At 46.1% G+C, this 26,340-nt stretch overlaps 1 protein-coding gene across 1 annotated transcript in view; it reads right to left on the bottom strand.

Annotated features, from left to right (window-relative positions):
- Window positions 1-26,340, bottom strand: part of BBS4 (Bardet-Biedl syndrome 4) — a 45,820-nt gene that overhangs the window by 14,491 nt on the left and 4,989 nt on the right. Inside the window, exons 2-7 of the mRNA XM_077647508.1 lie at window positions 24,970-25,113; window positions 23,384-23,492; window positions 21,541-21,613; window positions 21,071-21,124; window positions 20,258-20,385; window positions 1,437-1,491 (exon numbers count right to left, since the gene is read on the bottom strand). Coding sequence (XP_077503634.1) covers window positions 1,437-1,491; window positions 20,258-20,385; window positions 21,071-21,124; window positions 21,541-21,613; window positions 23,384-23,492; window positions 24,970-25,113 — 563 coding nt within the window. The remainder of the gene's footprint in view (window positions 1-1,436; window positions 1,492-20,257; window positions 20,386-21,070; window positions 21,125-21,540; window positions 21,614-23,383; window positions 23,493-24,969; window positions 25,114-26,340) is intronic.

Raw genomic sequence — 26,340 nt, 5'->3', positions numbered from 1 at the left:
AAATCGCTTAAAGAAAATTACTTATAAAGCAGCAGAAAAAACAACCATGCCGCCGGTGGGATCCGAACCCACGACCTCCGAATATCGCGTCCGGTGCTCTTACCAACTGAGCTACGGCGACGGCTGTCCAATCTGCTGCTCTCGTTGGAATTTTATGTTTACTGGGTGTAAGCGAGCCTTGAGAGTGTTCACCAGCGCCACCCTCGACCATAGCGGCGGACGTAGCACGTCCTGTAATACCGCGAGCGTGACGTAGAACGTCATCTAACGGCGAGGGCGGAAACTGTGCGAGAGCCCTCTTATGCTACCTATGACATCAAGACTGCCAGAACCGAGACCCTCGTTAAGCTATTCGCAGACAAGTTAAAGGAAATGAGGGGCCCGTTTGACAAATTTATGAAGGGAGCCAACAGTCACCGAAACCAAGGTGCATAGGGGAACGTTAATTTTTTATATATTTTTTTATAGTGTTATGCTTATCAGTGGGATAATAATACTTAGATTAATAAATCGCTTAAAGAAAATTACTTATAAAGCAGCAGAAAAAACAACCATGCCGCCGGTGGGATCCGAACCCACGACCTCCGAATATCGCGTCCGGTGCTCTTACCAACTGAGCTACGGCGACGGCTGTCCAATCTGCTGCTCTCGTTGGAATTTTATGTTTACTGGGTGTAAGCGAGCCTTGAGAGTGTTCACCAGATTAAGCGATTTATTAATCTAAGTATTATTATCCCACTGATAAGCATAACACTATAAAAAAATATATAAAAAATTAACGTTCCCCTATGCACCTTGGTTTCGGTGACTGTTGGCTCCCTTCATAAATATATATATATATATATATATATATATATATATATATATATATATATATATATATATATATATATATATATATATATATATATATATATATATATATATATATATATATATATATATATATATATATATATATATATACGGTTCGGGATAACACTCTCAAACTTATACAGCGCAGGATTATAGAATACAGGGGCACAATATTCCTAGAGCTCTCCCTCATGACTTCGAGCCCTGCTAGTGCCCGCCGAATGATTTCGCCACAGCTCACAACCAACTAATTTCCTGCTGATCGCATACCACGAAATAACGCAACTGCGAATAACGGTTTAGAAGAACTTTTGTAATAATAATCTGCATGGTACCATGCTCCGCAGTACCCTCATTTCACTCTGGCCTAAGCAACCACACCGTCCTTCATGTGCGCTTGCGAGATTGCACCTGCTTGCTTGTACGTCCGATGCAACACAACAGTGTCTTTTATTATTTTCTTGTTTTTTTATGCGAGTTTGATGCGAGCCTGAAATTAATCTGCTGCTGCTTGGCCCGGGGTGGCGGGACTTCTATATTGCGGCTTCCGGCCCACGAACGAGCTGAGTATTTCATCTCACCTGCATGTATAGAAGTCCCAGTTTTGTGTTGAGTTCAGCGCTGTCGGGATTGTTCCTGGGAATAAGACAGAAACGAATATCTATAGCTTTTCGCTCAAAGAATGGCCACAGTGCTGTGGTCTCTTACTGGCGTACAGTGGTGCATGCCCTATTTTTTTTCTACTTTTCAAAAACAATCCTCACCGAAATTCTTCCAGTTTGAGAAAATTCATGAGCTCATAACACAGACACTTAATTATGAGATATGCTGATACACTTGCAAGTTAATTGAGTAAGTTCATTGCGCATGTTCTGCATAGTGCGGCACACACTGCTGAAATACAGGGTGTTCAAAATTAAGTTTTACAGATTTCTTAAAATTAGGCACTGAGCTGTGAGTAAAATCCACCTCTGCACATAAGTTATGCGACCACGGAGACACAAAGTGAGATAAATTGTCACCGTGAGGCACCTAATTAACTAAAATCGATTAATGAACTTTTTACTTACTCCAGTAAGCGGGCATGTTTGTAATGGAAGGTAAGAGGCAGTCTTATTTCAATTTCACAATTTCATTTCGGTATGGCTGATAGCCCTGCATGTGCCATCTGCGGCCATGACGAGACTATAGCCCACATTCTTTGTGACTGCCCTGCCTACAGCGCCGAAAGGCAGTCGCTCTGCCGTGAGCTGGAGCGTCGAGATCCACGCCCACTGACGGAAACGAAGATTCTCGGCCACTGGCCGCGGCGGTCGTCAGCGGTGAAGGCCTCCAAGGCACTGCTCCGCTTCTTGAGAACTTGTGGCCTGCACGATAGGCTGTGACATTAACGAACGCTGACTTTTCATAGCGACTCTCCTTTCTCTTTCATTATTTATCGCCTCGCCCTTTTCCCCCCGTGTAAGGTAGAAAACCGATTATTCTTCCGGTTAACCTCCCTCCCTTTCCTCCTCATCCACAATTTCATTTTCTAGAATTCTTCTAGCACGCGTGTGTTCTGAGATATTCGTGTCCAAATGTTCGTCTAGATTCACGTAATTGCGCATGCAAAGCGGTGAGGATCAGCGCGAAACTCCTATCGGCGTAAAAAAAAAGTGTGTAAAATTACAGGCGTTTTTTCGGAAATTTATTGTTGCCGCGCAGAAAAAATTTGTTACTGAAAGTAACAGAAACGTGATCAAGCAAAAAAATAGACGTTTTCTGTTTGTGACAGCCGTGGTCTAGTCACGTGCGTTTCTAGCAAGAAATAAGCAACGAATAATGCACCTGAGAACCCTAAAAACTTCCATTTATTTTTTAAAGCCTAGAGTGCAGTAAACTAAAGCGTAGCGCTAAATTTTACTCACAACTAGTACTCTGTGGTGCTGCTTTTGATGCGGAGCTGCACTTCGCAAGATGGCTGCCGAATGAGGAGCGGTCATGGAGGAAGGAGAACTCAGGAGAGGCCCTTCCCATACAACAACATGGGAGAAAAGTGTGGAAAAAGTGACGTGGTTTATCTCGATCGGGAGGCCACCTTGTCCGGACAGCTTGTTTACAAACCGGGCGGTAGCAGCGGGCCGCGCCGTGCCATCTGAGGTGCGGTGTAGGCGTAACTGGTCGAGTTTCTGTTTTTGGTGGTGCTCACAGGCTGGCGTTGACGGCGTTCGCCCATGTCTCAAGGTGGAATTCAGCGCAAAATGCTTTTTGCGTGCCCGGGTTTGAACGCGCTCGGCGACAACGATAGCACGGGCATTTCGTCTACTGCTACGCTGCTCGGAGCCGTCGGGAGACCGCCGCTGTTCACTGAGGGGCATTCGCGCTGTTCGTTCACCGTTGGTTCAATACGGCGGGCGCAGCGGAGTGTTCGTCGGCGTGTAGTGCGAACGTTTCGCGTTTTGTGCGTGCAGTGTGCGTGTGCCATTTGCGCTCCCGTTTCCATCGGGCAATGAAACCTCGTTGCTACTTATACGTGTTCTTGCAACGCTCCAGCGATTGCAACTGGTGTTGATTATAATACAACTGCCAATTTTGTTTTTAGGAAATTGCGCTTGTGTTAGTGGCGGGGGCCATAACATGGGCGGAGAGTTCTATTGTAAAGGAAGCAGCTGCGCTCGCTTGGTTCTTAGTATACAGAAACTTTGTTGCATGCCCGTTTGAAGCGTATAACGTATGAAGCGCCTGGGAGCTATTTGCTTCTGTGGCGTGCCGGGCTCAGGTGTATTGGTTCATATCGAGGTCAAGTCTGTATTTTTGATCGCGTGCTATTTTTAGACCAGTTTCCTGTAGCAGGTATTGCAATTGCTTTTCTGGCTGAGGCCATGGTCAAGCAGTGCGAAAACGGCGAAGCTCTTACTGAATTTGGAGGCCTCTTCATCTCACACGTGTTTATTGTGCGCATGTTCTGTGATAGTATTATTTGTGGTAAAAAGCACTTAGGGAAATGAGGATCCACATGTGTGCATGAATTTCAATGATGCCTGTGGTTATGTTGAAGAAAAATAATTCCATGAGTTCATTATGTACAATAAATTCACGTTATTGCCTGTATTGTTGATCACAAGTAAAGTGCGCGACTATGCAGTAACAATACAAGCTAGTATTTCATCAAGTAGCGAAAATTGGTGCGTACAGCTGCAGCTCTGCACATTAAACATGAAATACAGCATTGAAATAATGCACAGCACTGTGAAACATACTGCAGCCACTTGGTACTTCTAAACTTCTAGAAGCAGTCTGAAAAGCTGCGGTCATATATATTATGCACCAAACTAGATCTGTGGATGTGAAACATGCTGTGTTGCAGTGCTACAATGGGTGAATTTATGGATCATTCTTAAAGAGCGCCAGTCCTATTTGAAACATGTATTTCTTGGACTGTTTTCGTTGAGAAAAAGGGGTTCAGCACGGTTTTTCCTAAGTAAAATTTCTTGCTTTGAAAGGGGGCTGACACGCCCACCACCATATATCCTCCCCAGCAGTGCTACTATAGGCACTTCGGCCCTCTCTGTTTCTGTCACCTCTATGAGTGGCTCTTGGAGCTGTGAATCAAGTCATTGTTGGCACGGCCACCTTTATGAACATGTTCTGATACTACATTTTGCATTCAGGGTCAAGAACTGTAACTTTTTAGCATATTTGCCGATCCTCACTGCTAAATGAGAAAGCATTCCTGGCATGGGCAGCCGCACAAAAACATGTTATGAAGATAAATACAGTATTCAAGATCAAAGACAAAATACTGCAGGATTTTTCTTGTCCTCACTGCTGTAGCAGAAGGCCCTGTTGGCACAGCTGCCCAAATATACGCAATGGAGACAGGTTACAACGTTCAAAAACAAGAGCAGCATTAAAAGGTAGGCTGAACACTAAGCTGGGGTGTGCCCATGCATGGCAGCATTGTTCACGACTCAGCCAAAAACAGACACGTGCACACTCATTCAGCATAAAACTAAGAGGGTTGTGCTATCCACCACAGAGCGTGATTAAAGTGTGGCCAGTATGTGGGCTACTGTTATGCGAGCATAGCATGCAAACAACCCTACATTAGAAAACTTGATCAGGGATGTCATGCACGAAGCTCTAAATTCATTCTAGCAAAGAAAGATTTTTTTTACAACCTCATGAGCACATTTGACAGCTGTCCACTCAAAAATCGTCATGCTCTCAAATACAAAGTGTTGCCCCGTGCAAGAAAGCTGGACACAGAAAGCTTCCAGGGAGAGCCATGTACTAAAAATTTTCAGGGAGCTTTAGTTTAAAGGCAGTACTTTACACTGCCATTACTATGGCATTGCTCGAAGACGAGATCCACTGCCTCCATGGTATCATTTTCCTACAATCTGTGATTTCACTCTGACACAGTTCTACAAAAACAAACTCCACAGCAACATATAACACAAGAATTTCTTGCACTTGAGGAAAAATACAGTTCTTTGACACCTTTTTACACAGATGGCTCAAAAACAGATATTTACTTTGGAAGCGCAGTGATAAAAGGGAATTGGAATGAAATAGGCTTCCACAGTGCGCATCAATTTTCACTGCCGAATGTTACACCGTCTGTGTAGCCATTAAACAAATAGTATACGAGAACCTCACAAACAGTATTATTTACAGACTCCTTAAGTTTACTTCCTGCTCTCCACTCTAGAAATGCAATCACTCCTATGATTGGTGGCATCATATACAACATTGTAACAGCCACAGCTCTAGGACAAAAAATAAAACTCATTTGGGTCCGAATCATATCGGAATAAAAGGCAATGAGAGAGCAGATTTGTGCACTGCTCAATCTCGTCGCAAGGAAATAAAAAAAAGTAAGTATGTCCTTTAAGGATTGCATTAAATTAGTACAAAGAAAATTAAGGAAAAAATGGCAGACAGCCTGGAACAATGAAGTAAACAACAAACTGCACTTTGTAAAGCCAGTTCTAGGTGAATGGAAATCATGTTTGCACCAAGAGCGTTTCATTGAAGTTATTTTATGTCGTCTCCATATAGGCTCCACGCACATCACACACAATTTTCTATTGACAAGTGAAGACAAACCAATCTGTGAAAAATGTGGAGATGACCTAACAGTTAATCACATTTCATACTCATGCACAGAAGTTGAAAAACTTAGGAATAAATATTTTACTTAGTTTTGTAATGAACAAATTCCTTAACACCCAATGTTTCTTTTGAGTGAAGATGCTGTTGTTGACATGACGTGCTGTTAGCTTTTTAAGAGAAGGAGGTTTTCTCAACAAACTCTAAATTTTTAACCACTGATTCGCTTCATTCTTTTTATACACCTCAGCCACCTTCTCATTTCTGAGCAGGCTGTGGTTTGTTTTACTGGCTGTGGTTTGTTTTACTGACATCCTTGCCCAGCCAAGGATGCCTGCTGAGACTACCCAACCTTCTTCAAAGCTCTTAATATTAGCCATTCATAAAATTTATTTCTTCCTTCATCATTAGGTAATACAAAACAATTTTTTGCACCCTCTACACCAGTGATAATTAATATTTCTAAAAAATTGCAGAAAACAATTTTCTTTACCTTGAGTTTGGTGCATGATGGCCCGAGTTGCCTATGTGCCATAAAACACAACACTGTACTTTACACTGCATTCCAGTCGTACGAAGTCGACGTCGCACATGTACCCACGCAGAAGCTGCGACACGCGTTGGTTACAGTGAAAGACAAGATAAAGAAGAAGAAGTTCCCGGACATCGTGTATAGGGTTCCCTGCGCTGATTGTGAGCATGTCTATATCGGTTAAACAGGTGATTTTCGGGAAAGATTGCAGCAGCACCTCAATGATGTCAAGACCAAGCGCGTGGCAACAAACGCACTGGCTGATCATGCTATCTCCGAGGGCCATGACATCGACTGGGACGGCACAAAGATAATCGGAAAAGAAAAGAGCAAGACGACAAGGCTTTACCTAGAATCTTTTTATATTCAGACGACGGCAAACACGCTTAATCGCAACGAAGGCAATCTACCCCCGATATACTCCCGCTGCTTGCGTCATACCATGAAACCTATATAACCTACCTTCACTCCTGTCTTTCTTTCATTGTGAACAAGGCCGCCGTAAGCCGGGGCCGAAACGTCATCTTTTTTAACGATTGGTCGGCGCTTGAAGATTTTCCGCCATGAATATACGAGTTGCATGTTGTGCTGTGTAGCAGAACTGAAAGTGTCGCCCTCATTGCTGTTTCTTGCAAAGCGTTGTAAGTTGTGTGCCAGCACAACCGGCGGGCCTGCATGCTTGTGCAGGGCTGCTTCATCATTTTCGAGAATGTTACATTTATATTGTTTGGATGTTTTAATAATGTTCGTTGAAGGTTGTTTAACGTTCATATGTAACATCATAATAACGTTAAAAGGGACATTAAACACATTGAACTAACATTTGACGATAACAAAAAATGTAACATTATCGTAATGTTTCGGTGCTACCAGGGTTAAGCATGCTCTTCAAAGTGTATGCTAGATTAGGTTTTCTTTTCTCCTGCTATATTTTGGCAGCAGCTGCATATTTACGCACTATTTCAAAGAACTAAAATTTTGTGCCCTTCACCTCATCTGGGGAAATTAACCTTCTATCCCGGCGATTAACACGAGACTAGGATGAACCGGATGTAAGTATACCAGTATATTTCGCCAAGGGCAGCCTGCAAGCAACCCAAGGATACATACCTCCGCCGTGGCAAAACGACGCAGGCGAAAGCGGCAAAAGACACTGCGTACCATGGTGGGCCACGTAATAAGTGAAAGTTCCTTCCCGCGCTTACCGAAGTTGCGATAAGTGCCTTCGCCGAATGCTACTTGATTATGGCCATGCAAGGCCGGACTGTTTCGTTCAAACGAGAGAGCGGGGTTGGCGCGGAGACGACGCGGCAGAGAGCAATAACTGGAAGGAGATGAATGTCTCGCACGAACGCTTCCGACGTCTCCCGTACATGAACAACGGCCAGAAACCAAGCGCCACTCGCACTAGAGTCTCTTTAGGCCGGCTCCTTCGCGTGGTTTTCCTTCCTTTTTACTATTACTTTTTAATAAAACCACTACCACCACCACCATAAAAAATGGCAGTGGCTTAGCTCGGCTATGCCAGGATATATGTAGCGAAAACAAAAGTGAAACTCCCCGGTTGGCCTTGTTCACATATTCAACAACGTATGAAGCACAGGCATAAACTTCCAGTATGACCTGTAGGTCCATGTTTGATTTCAGTACCGAGGCTATCCAAGGATTGAAGGGGTCGCGCCACTCTTACGCCTATTATCTAGGCTAACGGCACGTTGTTCTTCGGTTTCTTGAGCCCGCCGCTGAAGTCTCTTGGTCGCATTCCATCGTTCATCACGGGCCGTCTTCAGTGAAGCAGGACTCAGGTCTCTCCTCCGGCTGCTGTCGCTGCTGCTAGCGGTCGAGACACCGGACGTTAAACGTGCCTCTCTCGCGGCGGCATATTCACGGCGGCGTTTAGCCAGTCGTCCGGCGCGCTGTTCGTCTGTTTCCTGGGCGATTCGTTTCCTCTTCATCTCGTTCCGCTGTCGATTCCAGGCCTCCTCCAGCTTATCAGAATTGTCGCCGTCCATACAGTCGCCTCAACTGTGGTTGCGGCGCATGCCAGCTCTCCTTTTCAATCCTGTGACATTTTATCGCGCATGCGACGCAGCTGTCGAAGCGAGCGGAGGCGAGCGCAACGACGAGGAATGCGGTGTCACGTCCTACCAAACGGCGGCGAGCTGCGCGGTGTGACGTCATGTCACCTAAGAATGTGACGTCATGCCACAAGTTCACCTTCCGCGGCGAGGCGCGCGTTGTGACGTTACGTGCCTCGATAGACTACCGCCACGGCGAAATCGCGAGTTTGCGGCCAATTAAGCTTTCGCTTTAAAATTAGAGCGCGCCTGGTCAATAAGCCGCCGAGCTCGTTTCCGGCTTCAAAAAAAGTCACGTGACGGCCTCTCCTGTAATTTTTCCGTCCTCCATGAGAGTGGTGTGGATTTCTTGCTGCTCCAATTGGTTCGGTTTAGTTGGACAGGTGAGTGAAAAAACATTCTCTGCCGCTTGATACAGACCGCACGGTTTGCTTTTTGTCACCTGAGGTGGTCTCTAAACTGTATTGTTGATGTTGCATTCGATAGAGGTGGATTCCTGTAGCGAAATGTTAAGGCATGGGCACAGAGCTCACATCTCACAAAATGGCGGGCAAGCATCAGCCTTGTGTAACTTTCATCCTCCACCGTGTGGTTGCAAGCTGCTTATGCTCCTTAACCTGTTCGTGGTGAAGGTGCAGCTTTGACACTCAATTAAAAAATTGGAGGACGCTTAAGCTTCGCCTTTAAGAGTGGAACGCGACAGCGTGTTGCAGCACTGCCAGGGGGTCCACGGAACGCCATCGCCCGTTCGGCGCGGCACCTTGCCCGTTAGACAAATCGCTCTGCTACCTACGGCGAAACGGACGCCCGGAGCTCCAAGCCACGTAGAAGCGCTGTCAGGCGCCTTGCCGAAACGCGCGGGACTCAAGTTGCAGTCGTAGTTCGTTGGCACATCGTTCTCAACAAACCCGATGCCACAAACGCCAGCATAGCTTCCGCGCCGAACGAACGGGCAGCAAGCCGCAAGCTCCGTGGTGAACGCGCTTTGGATGTGCGCTGCGTTGTTCGCCGCTCACCGCGTGATTGCTGCGTGCCCGCACGGCCCCACTGCGCCCGAACGAGACGAGCGGGAGGCGCTGCCGTCGCGCGCTATCTGAAGGGGCAGTGGCGTACATTGCGAGGAGGAGGAGTCGGAGGAGGGAGAGGAGGGGCTTTTTGCTCACGGCCAACGCCGCCGACGACACGGCTTTTCTGCGACACGGGGCCCTAGTGCACGCGTCGTTGCGGCAGTGCGCAGTGGCTGCGCAAAGGCCGAACAATGGGGCGCATGAACGCATCCACCTGTGCACACGAAGTTGGTCAACTTCAACTTTTTGTCGCACGAGCGGATGGTTGCACCCCGTGACGTAGCAGCGCAGCGGTGCCAGGCCTAGTAGGTGGTAGCTGGTAACACATAATATTGGCCGCATGTAACTATTACGAGTGTTGACAACGACTTCGAGCTTCACTGTGTGCAACAGCGGCAAGCGGCAGTTTCCCCCAAGTTGTTTTGTCGTCGTCTACACTGAGTTGACCGAGCGGCCTACAAACCTGCGCTATAGTCTACGCCAGACATAACAGTGCCGGTTTTCGCGATCTGCTTATTTGGAGCCGTTTGTGACAGTTACAAGTGTTCTTTATTTATGCGACGATATTCACGAACAGCAGCGAGAAGCAGCTCCCCAGGGTGAATTTCCTGTTCGTACAGCAAGCTTCACAGCACAGTGATAAGTGTCAGTGTAGTGAAAGTGATTGCAGTCGGAACGAGTGCTTTTGCGTCAGTCAGTGATATCGCCTGCAAGTATAATTACGTTTGAAAATCTTACTACGCAAGCCTTGCTTTCCGAAGTGCTGAACTGAACTTACAACTGTACAGGCTACAGCAGATCCTGGTACGGGTGCACGCGTGTGTACCGAGTTTGGGAACTGCCGTGAGTGCGACGTGACGAAATGAACTTCGTGCTCTGAAGCGAGTCGCATTCGTTGCAGCGGTTGCAGTGATCGCGAGAAAAAGCCGTTGTGCTTCGGCGTAGTCATCACCGATATCGATCGTAGTTCGTGTGTACTGTGTTAGACTACCGCCGTGTGTGCTCCGAGACCATCTGAAACTTGTGTTTTGCGTATGCGAAACGACCTCGGCTGTTGAGCTGTTTTCTGCTGGGACTACAGAAGCGCTGCCAGCATTCTGCGGCGTTGTGCTCCATAAAGTGCAATTTGCGACTATGAGTGGCCGGATTACGATGGTATGTCGGCTGCACTGTGAAATCTGTGTGAAAACATCGGTGTGCATGGCAGCTCTCTTATCTGGAGCGTCTTTTTTTTAATTTCCTGCCGGCTGCGCGGGCCTATATCTTCAATAAATATTTCCATAACAAATTGAATGAATCCAGCTTCCCCTGCATGCGATCATGGTCTGAGCCAAAGCAGTAGTGTTAAGTTTGGGTTGTAGCATATCACCAGATCAGGAACACTTATGTACAAACAAAAACCATTGTCGCAACTCATTCACCGGTGTTTCCCAATGCAGAAGTCTCTAATATGGGCCCACTAGTGCAGCTCATGTTCATGAGCATTTCATTTTATCTTATGCCAAAAAAGAAAAAAGACCACAGCAGATGCTTACACTTCTGAAAGCAGTCAACCCATATACAATTGTGCCTTATTAATATGAACACTTTGGTTCCGAATCAGAACTGTACATAGAGTTTTCCTTACAGCGAATCGTGATTAAAAATAGAAAGCATTTTCAATAAACTGCTGTGATTACAATTTACTTTTTGCTTGGCAGCGTGGAGTGAAGGTAGATTTTTGACAAATATGCTTGCAATATTAAGTCCATTATCATGGTTGCCATGGCTATTGGTAAAATGCAGCGATATCAAAGTGCTCCGTGAGCCATGACAATCGGGATAGAAACTGTACTCATTGAATCAGCACCTGATCCCATACTCATTGTTGCTTTCACTACACTGCTGTCGCCGAGGTGCTCAACAACTCGGCTTTATTGGTGTCGAACATTTGTTAACTAGCGCTTCCTAGGTAAGCAGCACCAGCTTGTGTAAGACATTCTCGAAGCCTTTAGAAGCATATGTCATCAATGCACATGCATCTGCTGTGCTCATTTACCTGCGACTGCCTGCAATGAACATTATTTGCCTGCTGGATGAAGGCGATGGTGGGCATATGAGAATGTATTTGTCAGAGATGTAGAATGCTTCCTAGATTTCCTTCGCCTTCTTTGCATTTGCTGCATTTCTAAATTTGTTTGCTTGAATGTAGATGCTTGTTTGCACCTTCCACCATGCTCAGCTGTACGTTTCTGTGGACACACATCTGTTCGCATTTGTCGTATGGCCGTGGCAGGGCCATATTTGTGTATATTGCCAAAACCATGTTAACAAGGTTTATTTTGATTTTTCAAAATGTGCTATGCGCTATTGCACTGTCGTTGGCCCTGCAATGCTGACGTTGAGCCGTTTCTGAAAGTCCTACAGTACCGGTGCAGCCATCTACCTGTCGAGGTTGAGATAACATTTAATTTCAACCCATTTCCTTACTGCTTGGATTGCATTTGCACATTCCCTGCTTTGCGCCTGTGTCAAGTTCTCCTCGTGCCTGACATGCTTTAACTCGAGTGGTTTTTTTTCTTCTTGCCATGTGCTCTGTTTAAAAAAAAACATTAAATTAGTGTTGCAAGTAAACATGTGTTAGATTATAACAAGAAATGTTATACAGGCAGCGAGTGGTTTAATTAATTAATTTGTACAGTGAACAAAGTGCGCCAGGAAATGAGTCGCCAAGCCTTTCAGTGCCAATGATTTTGACACCAGAAAGAGAAGTGCTTTGTCAGTCAGAAAGTGCAAGCGGAGAGAGTCGGCTTGCCTGGCAGTTCAATGTTTAGCAAAAACTGCGCGCTATGCTGCAAGTGGTGTAAGGGCAATTCCACGGTGCAACAGCCATATGATTCAGTCTGTATTTGTCACCAAACACTTCTAACAGTCCTTGCGCTATGTTATAGTAGCTGGTTACCACAGTCCAGGCATTCACATTGCAGTCCATATTACACGACAAAAAATATGCGGGTCCCAATTGGCTTTGTGCATTTAAACCCTGTCATTTGTCCAAACAGCAAGTTTCCATGTTAAGGCATGCATGCTTTGATAAAGTTTGATCCCCAGAAAAACGGTCCATAATTAAAGCCATCATATTACAGGGTGGATATTAACGAGGCATGGCTGCATAGAGCAGAATGTGGTAATTTTTTTAATTCTGATAATGTCACAAGCACCAAATCATTGCATCATTTCTATGACTAGCATGGGTTCCTAATCGTGAAAAATACTATGTACTCTCACACTGCTAAATTGTTGTGGCCCATTAAATTGTTCCTTCCAAATTGGTACGCTTTTTGAAAAGCATACCTGTGGTAGCCAACTTTTCGTTCTTCGTGACATACACTTGTACCTTAGTCTCTTTGAGAAAGCATGCGATAAAATTCTTTATAAAATAATGTCTTGCATCGTACTGTTCTGAGTGGGATTTAAGTGATCCTAGCCAGTTACAGCAGTTGGCCCATGCTAACTCTTGCTCATCCTGCCTTTCTTTTTTTGGAACCTCGGGCAACCCGAAAGGCATTGTACTTGGCCCTTCCCTTTTTCTTGCATTTATTAATGACCTTCCTTTCGCTTGATGGGAATAACACGCTACACACGGACAAAAACCGGCAACTGAAACGACGGACACGGGACAAGCACCCCATTGTGCAAATCACAAATGCTCACCTTACTTTGAACGGACTACAATTTTAGCTTGTGCAAGGGACAAGAAAGAAAAAAAGAGAAGCCTTTGAGATAAGGGAGGCCGGTGAAGACGAGTGCGCAAGCACACCCTCGGTGTTATCAAGTGAGGAGTTTGAACTAATCAAGAAACGAAGGAGCTTGCAACACAGCCGGTGGCAATAAATTGATTGTTTTGAGCATGTGCATGAAATGTGTTTATGTGCCCTCGTACCAGAATAAATTTTAGTTGTTAGTGCGCGCTTGTCCTGTGTCCGTCGTTTCAGTTGTCGGTTTTTGTCCGTGTGTAGCGCGTTATTCGCACCAAATGTACAACCAACTAGCCCACATCGCTGCCTTGCTTCCTTTCACTGTTTCATTTAACTAGTCATTCATTGATTGCTACATGGTCTGCCATCCCACTATCAATATCAACATTCCAACACTCCACAACAACCGCCTCTATGCTTGGGAATGACTTATTTGGCAATGTTAATAGGACTGCATTAATAGTTTTTACTGTCAGCCATACCCGTCTCCATTACGAGCTGATATGTGTCAGTATTCCTTTTGTGCTTTTATCCTGCCCTGTTTCAAGCGAAGCAACACAGAGACTTCCATTATGCGATGTGGTTAAAATGCTAGGTGCATGTGTTTACTTATATGACTGTTATGTGTGTGTGTCATTTTATGCTTATCCTCATCTGAAATGGCCAGCCAGGTATGCTATGGGGCCAGCATTTACAGTGTTCATGAAAGGGTGCCTCCTTCTCCTCTATAATAAAGCTAAATTTCACATACTGTTCTGTACAGGCATTGCGTAATCAGGGAGTAGGAGAGCCTTATGTCAAAGTACTGGAAGATATATATAGCAACTGCAAAGCTACCATAGTCCTCCATATAGTCAGCAGTAAAATTCCAATAAGGAAGGGCGTCAGGCAACGAGACACGATCTCGCCAATGCTATTCACCGCCTCTTTACAGGAGGTATACCGAGGCCTGAACTGGGAACAGTTGGGAATAAGAGGTAATGGAGAATACCTAAATAATCTGCGATTCGCTGATGACATTGCCTTGCTGAGTCACTCAGGAGGTGAACTGCAAATCATGATCAGTGAGTTTGACAGGCAGAGCAGAATGCTGGGTCTAAAAATTAACATGCAGAAAACGAAAGTAATGTTCAACAGACTAGCAAGGGAACAGCACTTCACAATTGGTAACGAGGGGCTGGAAGTGGTAAAGGGTCTACTTTGGGCAGGTAGTGACAGCTGATCCGGATCATGAGAAGGAAATAACTAGAAGGATAAGAATGGGGTGCAGCGCATATGGCAGGTTCTCTCAGATCATGAATGGCAGTTTACCAATATCCCTCAAGAGAAAAGTATACAACAGCTGTATCTTACCGGTACTCACCTACGGGGCAGAAACATACATGGAGGCTAACGAAAAGCATTCAGCTTAAGTTAAGGACAACGCAGCGAGCCATGGAAAGAAAAATGATAGGTGTAATGTTAAGAGACCGGAAGCGGGCAGAGTGGGTGAGGGAACAAACGTGGGTTAATGACATCCTAGTTGAAATCAAGAGAAATGTGCTTGGGCACGGCATGTTATGCGAAGGCAAGATAACCGCTGGTCCTTAAGGGTAACGGAGTGGATTCCAAGAGAAGGCAAGCGTAGCAGGGGCCGGCAGAAGGTTAGATGGGCAGATGAGATTAAGAAGTTTGCAGACATGGGGTGGGTGCAGCTGGCAAAGGACAGGGTTAATTGGAGAGACATGGGAGAGGCCTTTGGCCTGCAGTGGGCGTAGTCAGGCTGATGATGACTCTCTGGGCTATGAGTTCCTAGGATGCATGGGCTAGGAACGAAGCCGACAGCTTTATGTCGGCTTCGGCTACAGGCAACTTCCCTTGAGCAGCGAATTATGGAACCTCACGCTTCCATTGGTGTAAACGACGTAAAGACCGTAGTTGTAATTTTATGTGCACTTTTTTGAATGCTTGCATAGAAACCGTATTTTGTGGAAAAAAAAAACATTGAACTAAAAGAACAACAACCAAGGAACAGAACTGATGTGATCACTGAGAAACATGGCACTTAATTGGCGTTACTAGCGTCCTAGAGACATCTGTTTCCGATGGTACCTGTATGACCAGAAACTCCGCCAACACATGCGCCTCTAATCAATGAGAATGTAGAAGCACCATATGCTCTTTCCGCCTAGCAGTACCTGCATGCGAGTCCAGCTGATGTGCGGTTTTCAATAAAACGAATCCTGCTGCTTTATCGTGATGAGGAGCTTGCCAAGAAGGCTTTAGCAGGAAAGTGACACCTCACAAAGAGTTTTATTTCTGGGTGGAAACAGGTAAAATTAGTGTTTTTTTTTCTGTTCAGCTTTTATCACTCAGAACGTAGCGGATCATGCATGAGACCTGATTTTTTTTAACACATCTTAGTTGTTTTGCACTTGTTGGAGTGGTTGTGCAAGTGTACAACATGTATATTTTTAGTAGAAAGATGACTGACGCCAACCAAGTTAATGGTACCTTTATGACCTGAAACTCCGCCATCACATGTGCCTCGTAAACAATGAGAATGTTTACTATAAAAATTAAGTTTTTAGTTACTGTGCCAGGTCGTTAGTCATAGCTAGCTCGTGGCTCTTTGTTTCAGGGCTATTGCAACTATTAACCCTGAAAGAGGAACGAAGGTTGAGAAGACAGGCGGAAAGCAACACAGCCTGGCACTGAGAGTTGCTGCAGTCATAACAGCACTCAAAGACTACGACTTTTAGATTTTTGGCTTGTGTTGCTCTTTCTAGGACAGCACATTTCTTTTCCAAAGTAATAAGTGTTTGATTATTGAATTGATAAATGTTGTGCTCAGAAATAGTTTTGGAGCTGGGAGACTGCTTAAATCTCATGGTCCCATGTTTTATGCTTTCACTTTCATTTTAATAAGTGTTTTTCCATATCAAGCTGTTTGGTTTTTGGCTCTCAGGCAATGCTGTACCGATGAAAATAAGTGTGTTGTGCAAATGTGTCATATTTATATGTTGTTAAATTGGCTACAGGCAACTTCCCTCGAGCAGCGAATTATGGAACCTCACGCTTCCATTGGTGTAAACGACGTAAAGACCATAGTTGTCATTTAATGTGCACTTTTTTAAATGCTTGCATAGAAATCGTATTTTATGGAGAAAAAAAAACGTTGAAATAAAAGAACAACAACCAAGGAACAGAACTTTGCATTAATTTCAAATATATTTTCTGTAAAGCAAAAAGAAAAATGTGTAGAATTTAATAGGGCAGCCAGAAACAGACAGCTGAACTGAATTTATATTCACAGATTTTCTGTACATGATAGAAAAGAAACAGTGTAAAATAACACAATCACTGAAAACAGAAAAGTGAATTTCACAGAAATTTTACAAGCTTTCAGTAAATAATGAGAAAGAAAAATTTGAAAATCACAGACTAACTTCAAAACAAAAAAAAGGAACTTCACAGAAATTTCACCAGGATTTTCTGTAAATAATAAAAATGTTAAATAACCGAAGAACTGAAAAACAGAAAACAACATTTTCTAGCAGGACAGCTTCCAGAAAATGTCTGTATTTTTTTCCGAAATTTTTTTTTACTGTGATGACGCGGCATTTGTTCTCCCAACAATGAAGAGTGACCGGTGAAGCTGCATGATAACGCTTTCCTTCTCGGCTATCGAAATGGCAGCCCAACGCAGCACACTACAGGGAGGAGTTTCGCGTCAACTGCCACCGCCTTGCATGCGTAATTACGCGAAATTGTTGCAAACTTTGGGGGCGAATACCTCTGAACAGGTTTGCTCTAGAAGAATTCTGCCAAATGCAGTAGTCTAGAAATACGACCGCCTCTGTTTCCAGTAGAAATATTCACTCCAGTCGCAACGGCTTTTCTGAAAAGTTCACTAATATAATTTCGTTAGTTAAGTGTCTGATGACAACAATTACCATGCTACTTTGTGTCCCCCTCACCACATAACTGATGTGCAGAGGTCGATTTCACGCACCACTCAGTGCCTAATTTTAATAAATCTATAAACCTTAATTTTGAACACCCTGTACATCGGTGTGATATGATACCACAGAATATTTCGCATGCGTAAAAGACAGTGTTATTCCAACAGCCCATTACCTACATGGCTTTCCGAGTGCAAAGGCTCCTCCTTTGTGAACGTCCCGTTCTTTCTTTCTGTCCCGTTCAGAGGAAAACGACCCAAACATCTGAGCCAGAGAAATCTAGAAGCGTGGGAGCTTGGCTTTTCACTGAAATGGTTGCATAAAGTTCGCATATAAACGCGCCAACAACAGCCTGTGCCGGGAAAAAAAGAAACAACCCCCCTTTTCAAAGCTAGTAAAGCCGGCTGGGTGATGCGTATCGTGCTTTCTTTCGATTGAGCCGTAATTTGTTTGCTCATAAAAGCTTATACGCAGGCTACAAGGAGGAGAGCATACGCACTTGGTTAATTAATTTGTTTAATTGTACGGCCGCAGCTGCACAGATAGGGCTTCGCTAACATCGAACGCTTCAGATTCTTAAACATGCACCAAATTCTTATTACAGCAGCTTTTTTTTTGCATAAATGCAGCCGCCACAGCTGGGTTCGAATTCGATGCGTCGTGCCCTGTGGCAGAAAGTGATAGGCACTGAACAATCGGGGCGGGTCGCGCTTGGTTGTGTGCGCTTTGTTTTCGTCCGGTAGGGGTTAAGTTATGGTTGCTTCCGGATGTCAGGCAGCCAACCGTGAACTGCGGAAGGGCGTGGCCGCCGGGGGTGGGGGGGGGGGAGGCGGGGGGGAAGCAGACGTCTAAGCTTGGCGGAAATTCACCACCATGAGGTTAGAGATTAGACTTTCTCACGCGCATTCTGCGCACTGCGCTGTGAAGGCAGCAGTTAAAGGGAATATGCAATGAATAAAAAGTCGCTTGTAAATGTTTTCAATGCTTAGAAATGATGCTAAGAAGCATTCACACCAAGTATGAGTCTTCGGAATTGAGCCAGCAATTTATTATGAATTTTTAAAAACCGTGTTTTTTTTAAATTCTCGGCCCGATTGGTGTGCTCGTAGTGACCGATTTTGAAACTAAAATCGTGAAAAAAGACGTCACTGTACCCATGACGTCGCCAGGCCACCACACGCTGTCATTCGCTGGAGCCACGGCAGCCACGACGTCACGGGCACACTTCCGGTAGCCGTGAAAATCGTCTGCTCGTGCCGCCGCGCGACCCTCTCGGGCAAGCGCAAGCCAGGGCATTGCCTTCGCGCATATGGTTTCAATTTTCCTCTGCCGCCTCCTTCTGCCGGGAGTTCCGGAGCCACTCGCAGTGGCTCGCCGAGTCCCTACTGTCGTCGCTGGCGTTCAGCCGGTACGGCGTGAACGCGTAGGGCTCGATGCCCATCGCGGCCGTAAGAGCGAGCAGTCGCGCCTCGAGGTCCGGCTCCATTAATGCTAACTACAACAGACGGCAAGCAAAGAAACCCGACGCGCTCCGCAATCACGCCGCCGACGCTGCTGCTGGGGTGCTAGGAGCGACAACCGGAAGCTGCAAAAGGAACGTCAGCGGATGACGAATTCATGGGCGGGGCCCAGTCCCAGAGCTGTTTTCTTTATTTTTGTCTGGTGCCCCGCGTGTAGGAGTTCAGGGGGGAGAGGAGGAGCGTAATTTTTAATCGTCTATATCTTCGTTGTTATTGGCGCTAGCTTAAAAATTCTTGCGTTGGCGTGACGAGTGATGAAATGCCTATCTCTCGTCTGCTTTACGTAATCTCAATTAATTTATTGCATAGTCCCTTTAACGCATGGCTCGTAAGTTCGTCCATAAGCACATCTCTGGTGTCTTCGGAACACACGTAAGTCCAAAGTCGAAATTCTGCGGCTCCTAGTTGCGAATGGTATGGTATACTGCTTGAAACTGGACAGGTGTTCTCGGTTAAGACTCGCACGTTGTTCGTAAATTTTTGACGCCAAGTGCAGCCAAGCAGCTTTCTCTGTAAGGCATGTTGCCGGGCTAGTTGGTTTAGCATCTTAAAGCTTGGAAAAAACTTTTAAGGATTAATTCCTTTCCGAAGGCAAAAGGCGTAGCGTCTTGCTTGGCACGTGACATTCACAGTGGAGCTCACCAAAAGCTGGCGCGTAACACAGAAAGAAGGGCCCGCAGTTCTAGAACTATAGCTCAGTGAGGCATGTTGCCGGGCTAGTTGGTTTAGCATCTGTCCGTTGTCTCCTTGTCTCTCGTATGTGAATTTCTTTGCGCCAAGTGTTCTTTCCAAGTTTCAAAACAGCTTGCTCGACGTCGTGCGCCCTATGCGCGGTGTGTATGCGTTAGGGGGATGAAAAAGAGGGTTCAGAGAAAATTAGCGGCCCTTAATGTGCTCTTTACCCGCACCTTTACTGCAGAGAGTTGAGGGCAGTGCTTCACATAGAAGCGGGGACAATCTGAAGCTTTTTCACAGCGCTTCCCGCGAAGCATGTTTTCTGCGCGTCTTGCGAATGACAAGCGGTGGGCGCTAAAAGTGTCATCCATGTCTTGCGACAAACCTCCAAGAACAGCGACCGCGCATTCTTCGCGATACGAGGGCATGCTTCGGGGAAGGAAAGTGTGCCATCGCTCCTTCAGCATGCACTGTGTACGCTTTGAGCAGCAAAACTCTTCGCTAGCAAAGAGAAAGGCAGGCGGTAATTTTGCCGTGCTTCTGTCTCAGTCCATATAATCAAGAAAGGAAGTAGAGAAAGCTTTAAAAAGAAAACAAAAGTGTGGAGGGAAAGAAAACTCGAGTGCTGGACACGTAAAAACAGAATGACTTTGTGCGGCATCACCACGTGACTAATAGAAAAAAAAAACATTTGCATTTGAAGCGAGTCAGCCGTCTATAGAGCTGCGCCGTTTAGTAAGAGTGTGAGCACTTACTCAACGGCCTTTCGGAAGACGTTGACTGCCGACTTCATGTCGTCGTTGGCGATGTGCAACTCTCCGAGAGCAATGAAGGTCTCGTCGCGTGAACTCTGCTGCAGTGCTTCAGAAAAGCGCTGCCTTGCCTAAGTGTGCAGGAGAAGCGAAAAAAGCGCAAAGGAAGGAATAGTAGAGTAGCAATTTCATGCTATACATTTTTAATGGATAGCATTAAAAGCCTCATCGGGAAAAAAGTGTGTCGCCGGTCATAAAATTTATGCCGGGAAGACAATGTCCCTCACCTGGCTTGGCTGCAGTGTTGGGCAGAAAACGTGGACTCTGCATTTGATTCGGCAGCTGCGCCGATGTGCACCGCGATGCCCTCCTCAGCGCGCAGATGAAATCATTTTAATAGCTTAACACGAGTGCTATCGCTGCCATGGACACTTTCACAGCATTCCTTCGAGGTTTTCCGCGAGAAGAGTCGCACCGCTACGGCTGAGTCCTACGTTTCATGCCCAACAACAGTCAAACCAAGTTCGAAACCTCATCTTCCCGCCATACTTGCGCCTCCCCATGGTGGATGAAGTGCAGTGCCGCCTGCCGTTCTTCTAGGTAATACACTGGGAAACTCTGTGATAAAATTAACCCAACGGCTGGCGGGAAATGACGTCACTAGACCGGAAGTGAAGTCACTTTCGGTAAGGCGTCTACATCTTCTAACGATATCTCATTGCCAACACATAAGGTAATCACGCGCCCTAGTGATTTTTTTATTTGCTCACACTGGATATGACGTTGCATATATCAAGAACATTAAAGCTCAGTTACCTGTTCGTAATCCTTGAGCTTCGTATAGCAGAGTCCAAGATAGTGTAGTATGTCCTACGTTCGGTGAAGAGGAAAAAGAAAACAAGCAAAAATCAGTGAAACGCATTCATTGATCTGTTTTGGACCACATTCTGCCGATGTCAGACTAGAGAACGGCATGCTTGAGGCAATGCAGGAAAACAAAATACAAGTATGTCTCGTTCTAACAGAGCTGAAAAAAAAAAAAACCGCAACGTAGTCAGCTTACGGGGCGCTACGCGAACGACTCGGTGGTCTAGTATTCAGTGGGCAATATGCTGACCTGTTGTTTAGCTGATTTTGCTCCTGGATATAAGGTTAAAAGCGAGAGGTTGTTGTGCCGTTACGGTCAACTTCGTTCGTGTTTAGATATTGCAACTAGAGAAAATTAATTGATTAACATAGGATGGTGCATGGAGGCAAATAGGAGCGCCAAAAGCAAATATATTCACCCAGCATTTCCCTTTCATTTTAATACATTCTTCGTAAATATCGGCCGCCGCCTTGTGTCGTCCCAGGAGAAATCTGTAAAAATAATGGGGGGGACCACTATGATGTATGCACGTTACCTTTTGCAGATGATTGACCTTTTTACAAAGGTCTCAAAAAATGAAGCAGTACGTTCGTTGAGTCTTTTAGATATGGTACCGATTTTGTTTCTACGCTGCAAACCCTGTCATTCACAACTCAATCGTTGGTTCGTAGTTTATGCTGCTCGGCTTCCCCACAGTGCGTACACGACTGTATGCGGTCGTGACATAAGGAGCGCTTGCACTGTTCATAAAACATCAGATTTCTACTCGAATTTCCAAAGCTTAAACTGGAGATCGAGCGCTTTACGCGGTTAGCGGATTTTCTCGAGTGTGCCTTTGAAAAGAAAACATAAGCTATAATGATAGCAGAACTACACAGCAACCATGAGAGAGATTTGGCATAGCGGAGACGCACTAGCTGAGATGTATACCGGATTACCGAACGCCTCCTGCGCACGCGCAGTGGGCTCACCTGGTCCGACCCCTGCCACTGCGCGTGCGCAGAAGGCGTTCGGTAATCTGGCAAACGTCTGCGCTAGTGTCTCCGCTAGGATAAATCTCTCGAATGCAGTTCTTCACGCCTTGATGGAGCCTTACATCGAGGCGTGCTCTTTGCAACAACAACAGTAGACTGTGCGACAATCCGCGCACTCTACAGAACCCACATCGACTTGCTCATACAAACAGCCCAGGAAGTCCTAACAACGGCACTGCCACGCGATTACAAAGGAAGGCTGCGCTGCGTACTCAAAATTTTCTAGTTAGATTATTTCCTTGTTGCAGGGTTGGTTTCTCCAAGGGGGATTCACTTAACGCACTAGACTGACAAGGAAGTATTTATATATTTGAAGCAAGAGGTAAACGACGCGCGCGCCTCGGCTTCCGACAGAAGGCTCGCTCATTTGTAATTCGCGAGACGTTCCTCGTGGCCGCGTGCACTTTAACACGAGTAGGTTGTTCATTGCGGGGTGCAATTGGGATGACTGCACCGAGGAGGAACAGCGCCGGCGCAACGGAAACGTCCCTCGACTGATTGTTGCCATGCAATTCGCTGTCCGGGATGCAAATATACGCAGACTCTGCAGCGAGACTTTACCAATGCGCGTCCACTTCCCTGCGTGGTGGTAGCGCTGCTGTTTTGATTTCCACCTTCATGATTCGGCCAAAACTGTACACAGAGAAGGCGCTGTGCCTTCCCTTGTGAGCGGCAAGAGGCTCCTTCTGCCTCGATCTGCGGCGTCGCGGACTTAGGATAAAAGGGCGCGACGCAGCTTGGGACCACTCCTCACTTCCTCGCAGTGCAGCAGAGCGGACGTGGACAAAATATTAGAGATATTTAGCATACCGGAGACGTACTAGTGGAAACGTACGCTTGTTGCGCAGGGGTCCTACCCGGCCATGCGCTTGCCACTGCGCATGCCCATCTCCTGAACGTAAAACCAATACGCGTCCGCGCTAGTACGTCTCCGGTGTGCTAAACCTCTCTATTGTTTCTTCCCGGCTTCACGGAATTCTACACTCCTACCGCCAAGCCGCCTGATGCCCAGTGCTTCGACAGTACCGGCTGTGGCCTAGTGTCAAAAGACGAGAGAGAATTCAAACATCCTTTACCGCGAACAAAGACACTGTAAACAAGCACATCGTGGCAAACTTGACTAGCAGCAACTTCACACTAGAGACAAGTTCATTGAACGGAGTGGAAATTTCTCCAATGATTAACTCCATGTCGGCTCGTCGGGGAATGTGCACAGTGTGTTCTTACAGAGATCTGGCAACTTGCTTCAGAATCGAGGGGTCCCCGTTGAGAAGGGCGCACGACTGGAAGACTTGGAGCGATTCGCTGATGTTTCCTTCGTGGCGGAGTATCAGAGCTGCGCGTGATAACGGTGCAGCGTCACACTGAGGGAAGCTTTTATACATGCTGAAAGTGCGGGAGCTTCAACTCACACGCCAAGAAGGCGCGCGCGTGCACAGCTAATCAGACACAGTCTAAACACGAATGCGCCTATATACGAGTAAAAAGGGAGTAAGATGTCATACAGCGCACTCCCTTTTAAGGCAGAAGTAGTTTTCCGAGCCCTGGGGTCGATTTACAGTACTAAAAATACGGAATACTTACGGTTGGCAACGGAAACAAATTCCCTCTTTAAAACATGCGAAGTTCAAGCAGTTACGAATATTTTAACCGCGGCTTCAGTCTCCTCTACTTCCTAGCCTCAAGACCTCCGCTGCCACACTCAAAAGCCACTTCCCATTACTAACTGCGTCATGTTACTATGTTTTGCACTGGGGATATGTCTTGCGATGCAAAAGTAAGGAATACCTACTCGTATATCTAGTGATTGAAATATACTCGTACCCCTCACCTAAAAGGGAGTATACGCTAGAGGACAGCTTACTTCCTTCTTATTCTCATCTATAGGCTAATCTGTGTTTATAGGGTGCACGAAAGACGGGGGCGAACTATTGCATTTGAGAACAAAAAAAACACAAAAAAATCATGCACTGCGCACAACCATCGCTCCATATTTTTACCGTTCCAAGAATAGCACAGCAATCAGCATATGACAGCTATGGTGAGCAGAAATCAACAAGGAGAACGAAACTGTCGAAAAGCACGCGCAGAAAGTCCTCCTCTTGCAGATGAGCGTTACGAAACCTAGGGCGGTGCGTACAGAACGACAGTACCATGTAATACTCTTTAGCATATGGCCGGAACGGTGTTCCAGATACGCCTATGTGAAACTGTTCGGCACAGAACTTTTTATTTACACCAGAACGTTGTCTTGCATGTTTCATCAAACCCGCCGCGGTGGCTCAGTGGTTAGGGCGCTCAGCTACTGATCCGGAGTACCCGGTTTCGAACCCGACCGCGGCGGCCGCGTTCCGATGGAGGCGAAACGCAAAAGGCGCCCGTGTGCTGTGCGATGTCAGTGCACGTTAAAGATCCCCAGGTGGTCGAAATTATTCCGGAGCCCTCCACTACGGCACCTTTTTCTTCTTTCACCCCTCCTTTATACCTTCACTTACGGCGCGGTTCAGGTGTCCGCCGATATATGAGACAGATACTGCGCCATTCCCTTTCCCCAAAAAACCAGTTATTATTATTATTATTATTATTATTATTATTATTATTATTATTATTATTATTATTATTATTATTATTATTATTATTATTATTATTATTATTATTATTATTATTATTATTATTATTATTATTATTATGTTTCATCGATTCTGTACCTGGAACACAGTTTCACTTGCTTAAGCGGGACTCGTTTTTTAAAGTTCCACCACAGTCCACTTACTATAGCTATAGAACCCATGTAGAATCCGACCAAAGTGTACCTTGTATGTAGAGAGCATATTCGCAGTATCCTTTCGTCTCAGCTAGCATTTCTTTAATGAGTGCCTTGCAGATGTCAAACTCCCGGCGGACGAAGTGCATGTGGATGAGCCAGTTCTTGCGGTCTATGGACTGGTGCTCCGGAGCTGCAAAAAAGAAAAAAATTAACGGGCAGAAAACCGCTTGCTGCACCGTCTATATACAACACCACTTGCTGGAAGGGACGACGTTATTGTAGGAACAGATTAAGGGTAAGCATGTTTTAAACGGCGTGTCACAAGCTGCCTTCCATAGAAGGACGGCGGGTAACTGTAAAGAGGGTCCTGCGCCTCTACCCTCTGAAAGGGCGGAGGTTTGTGCCATGACTGCATCTGCTATTTCTCTGTCCGCGTAAAACTTTTTCTCGCGCCCCAGGAAAGCAGCGCCCTCCGTCTGCACCTGCATTTGCACCTGCACCTGCATCGACTGCATTCGGTTTATATCGATCGGATGACACTGAACGATATGCTAGGCTTTTGGAAGGAACTGTTTACAGTATACCAGTAGCGTGCATGGCGAAGAGGACGAGGTTGTGATGAAAGAAAAGGCACGGCAACTGTCCCATTCAGGATGCTGCGGTGAAGGCAGCCGCGGCTGGCGGCTGGCAGGGTGCTAGCTATGGCTTTGGCGTGATAAAATGATGTCAGAGGCTGGCTCTGCTTCGCCACCTGCATGATGCGGCGTCGCGCATATGCGCATATACACATATCGCTGCACAGTACCTCACTTACAGAAGATGGCGCCACCACATACTACCCAGGATAGCAGCGCCAACTCCAAGGGTGCTTCCTGGGCGTACGCGCCCAGCGTCGGCGGTCTTGGCGCCAGAACCGGTCTGCGCATGCGCACTGCAGGAGACGCCAGCGAACCTCGGCGAGGCGCCGATATCTGTCCGTGCTAGATATCGGCGCCAGCGCTCTGGCGCTCGCGTATGCGTCGGAAGCGGGGTCCGGTTTATAACAATGGGAGGATCGCCGGGCTCTCGGTGACTCTTTTCTTGGTGGCTTGAAGCTCTTCCAGGTTCCCCGAACTTTTCTTCACGGTTTAAGTGGTCCTTTCAGCGTCCCCCAACCCCTTTCCTTCACGTCTTGAAATTCTTTCCTTCGGCTCGAGAGGGGGAGCGAGCCAGCACCAGGAACATGGAGATGCACGCCCCTTTTCGGCGCACGTATGCGCACGTCGAATAAAAAAAAATATTCGGATTGCCTCCAGTGTTCTTGACATTCGTAGCGTCGTTGTATACAGTTAGCGTCAAGTGAAACGCGAAGAGCAAAGCCACAGGATTTTAGATGACGGCGTACTTTGGTCAGATGCAACTCAAGAACAAAGTGGCA

This window comes from Amblyomma americanum, chromosome 1 (genome assembly GCF_052857255.1).
Source record: "Amblyomma americanum isolate KBUSLIRL-KWMA chromosome 1, ASM5285725v1, whole genome shotgun sequence".
Classification (NCBI taxonomy): Eukaryota; Metazoa; Arthropoda; class Arachnida; order Ixodida; family Ixodidae; genus Amblyomma; species Amblyomma americanum.
This window is presented reverse-complemented; position numbering and strand designations above follow the sequence as displayed.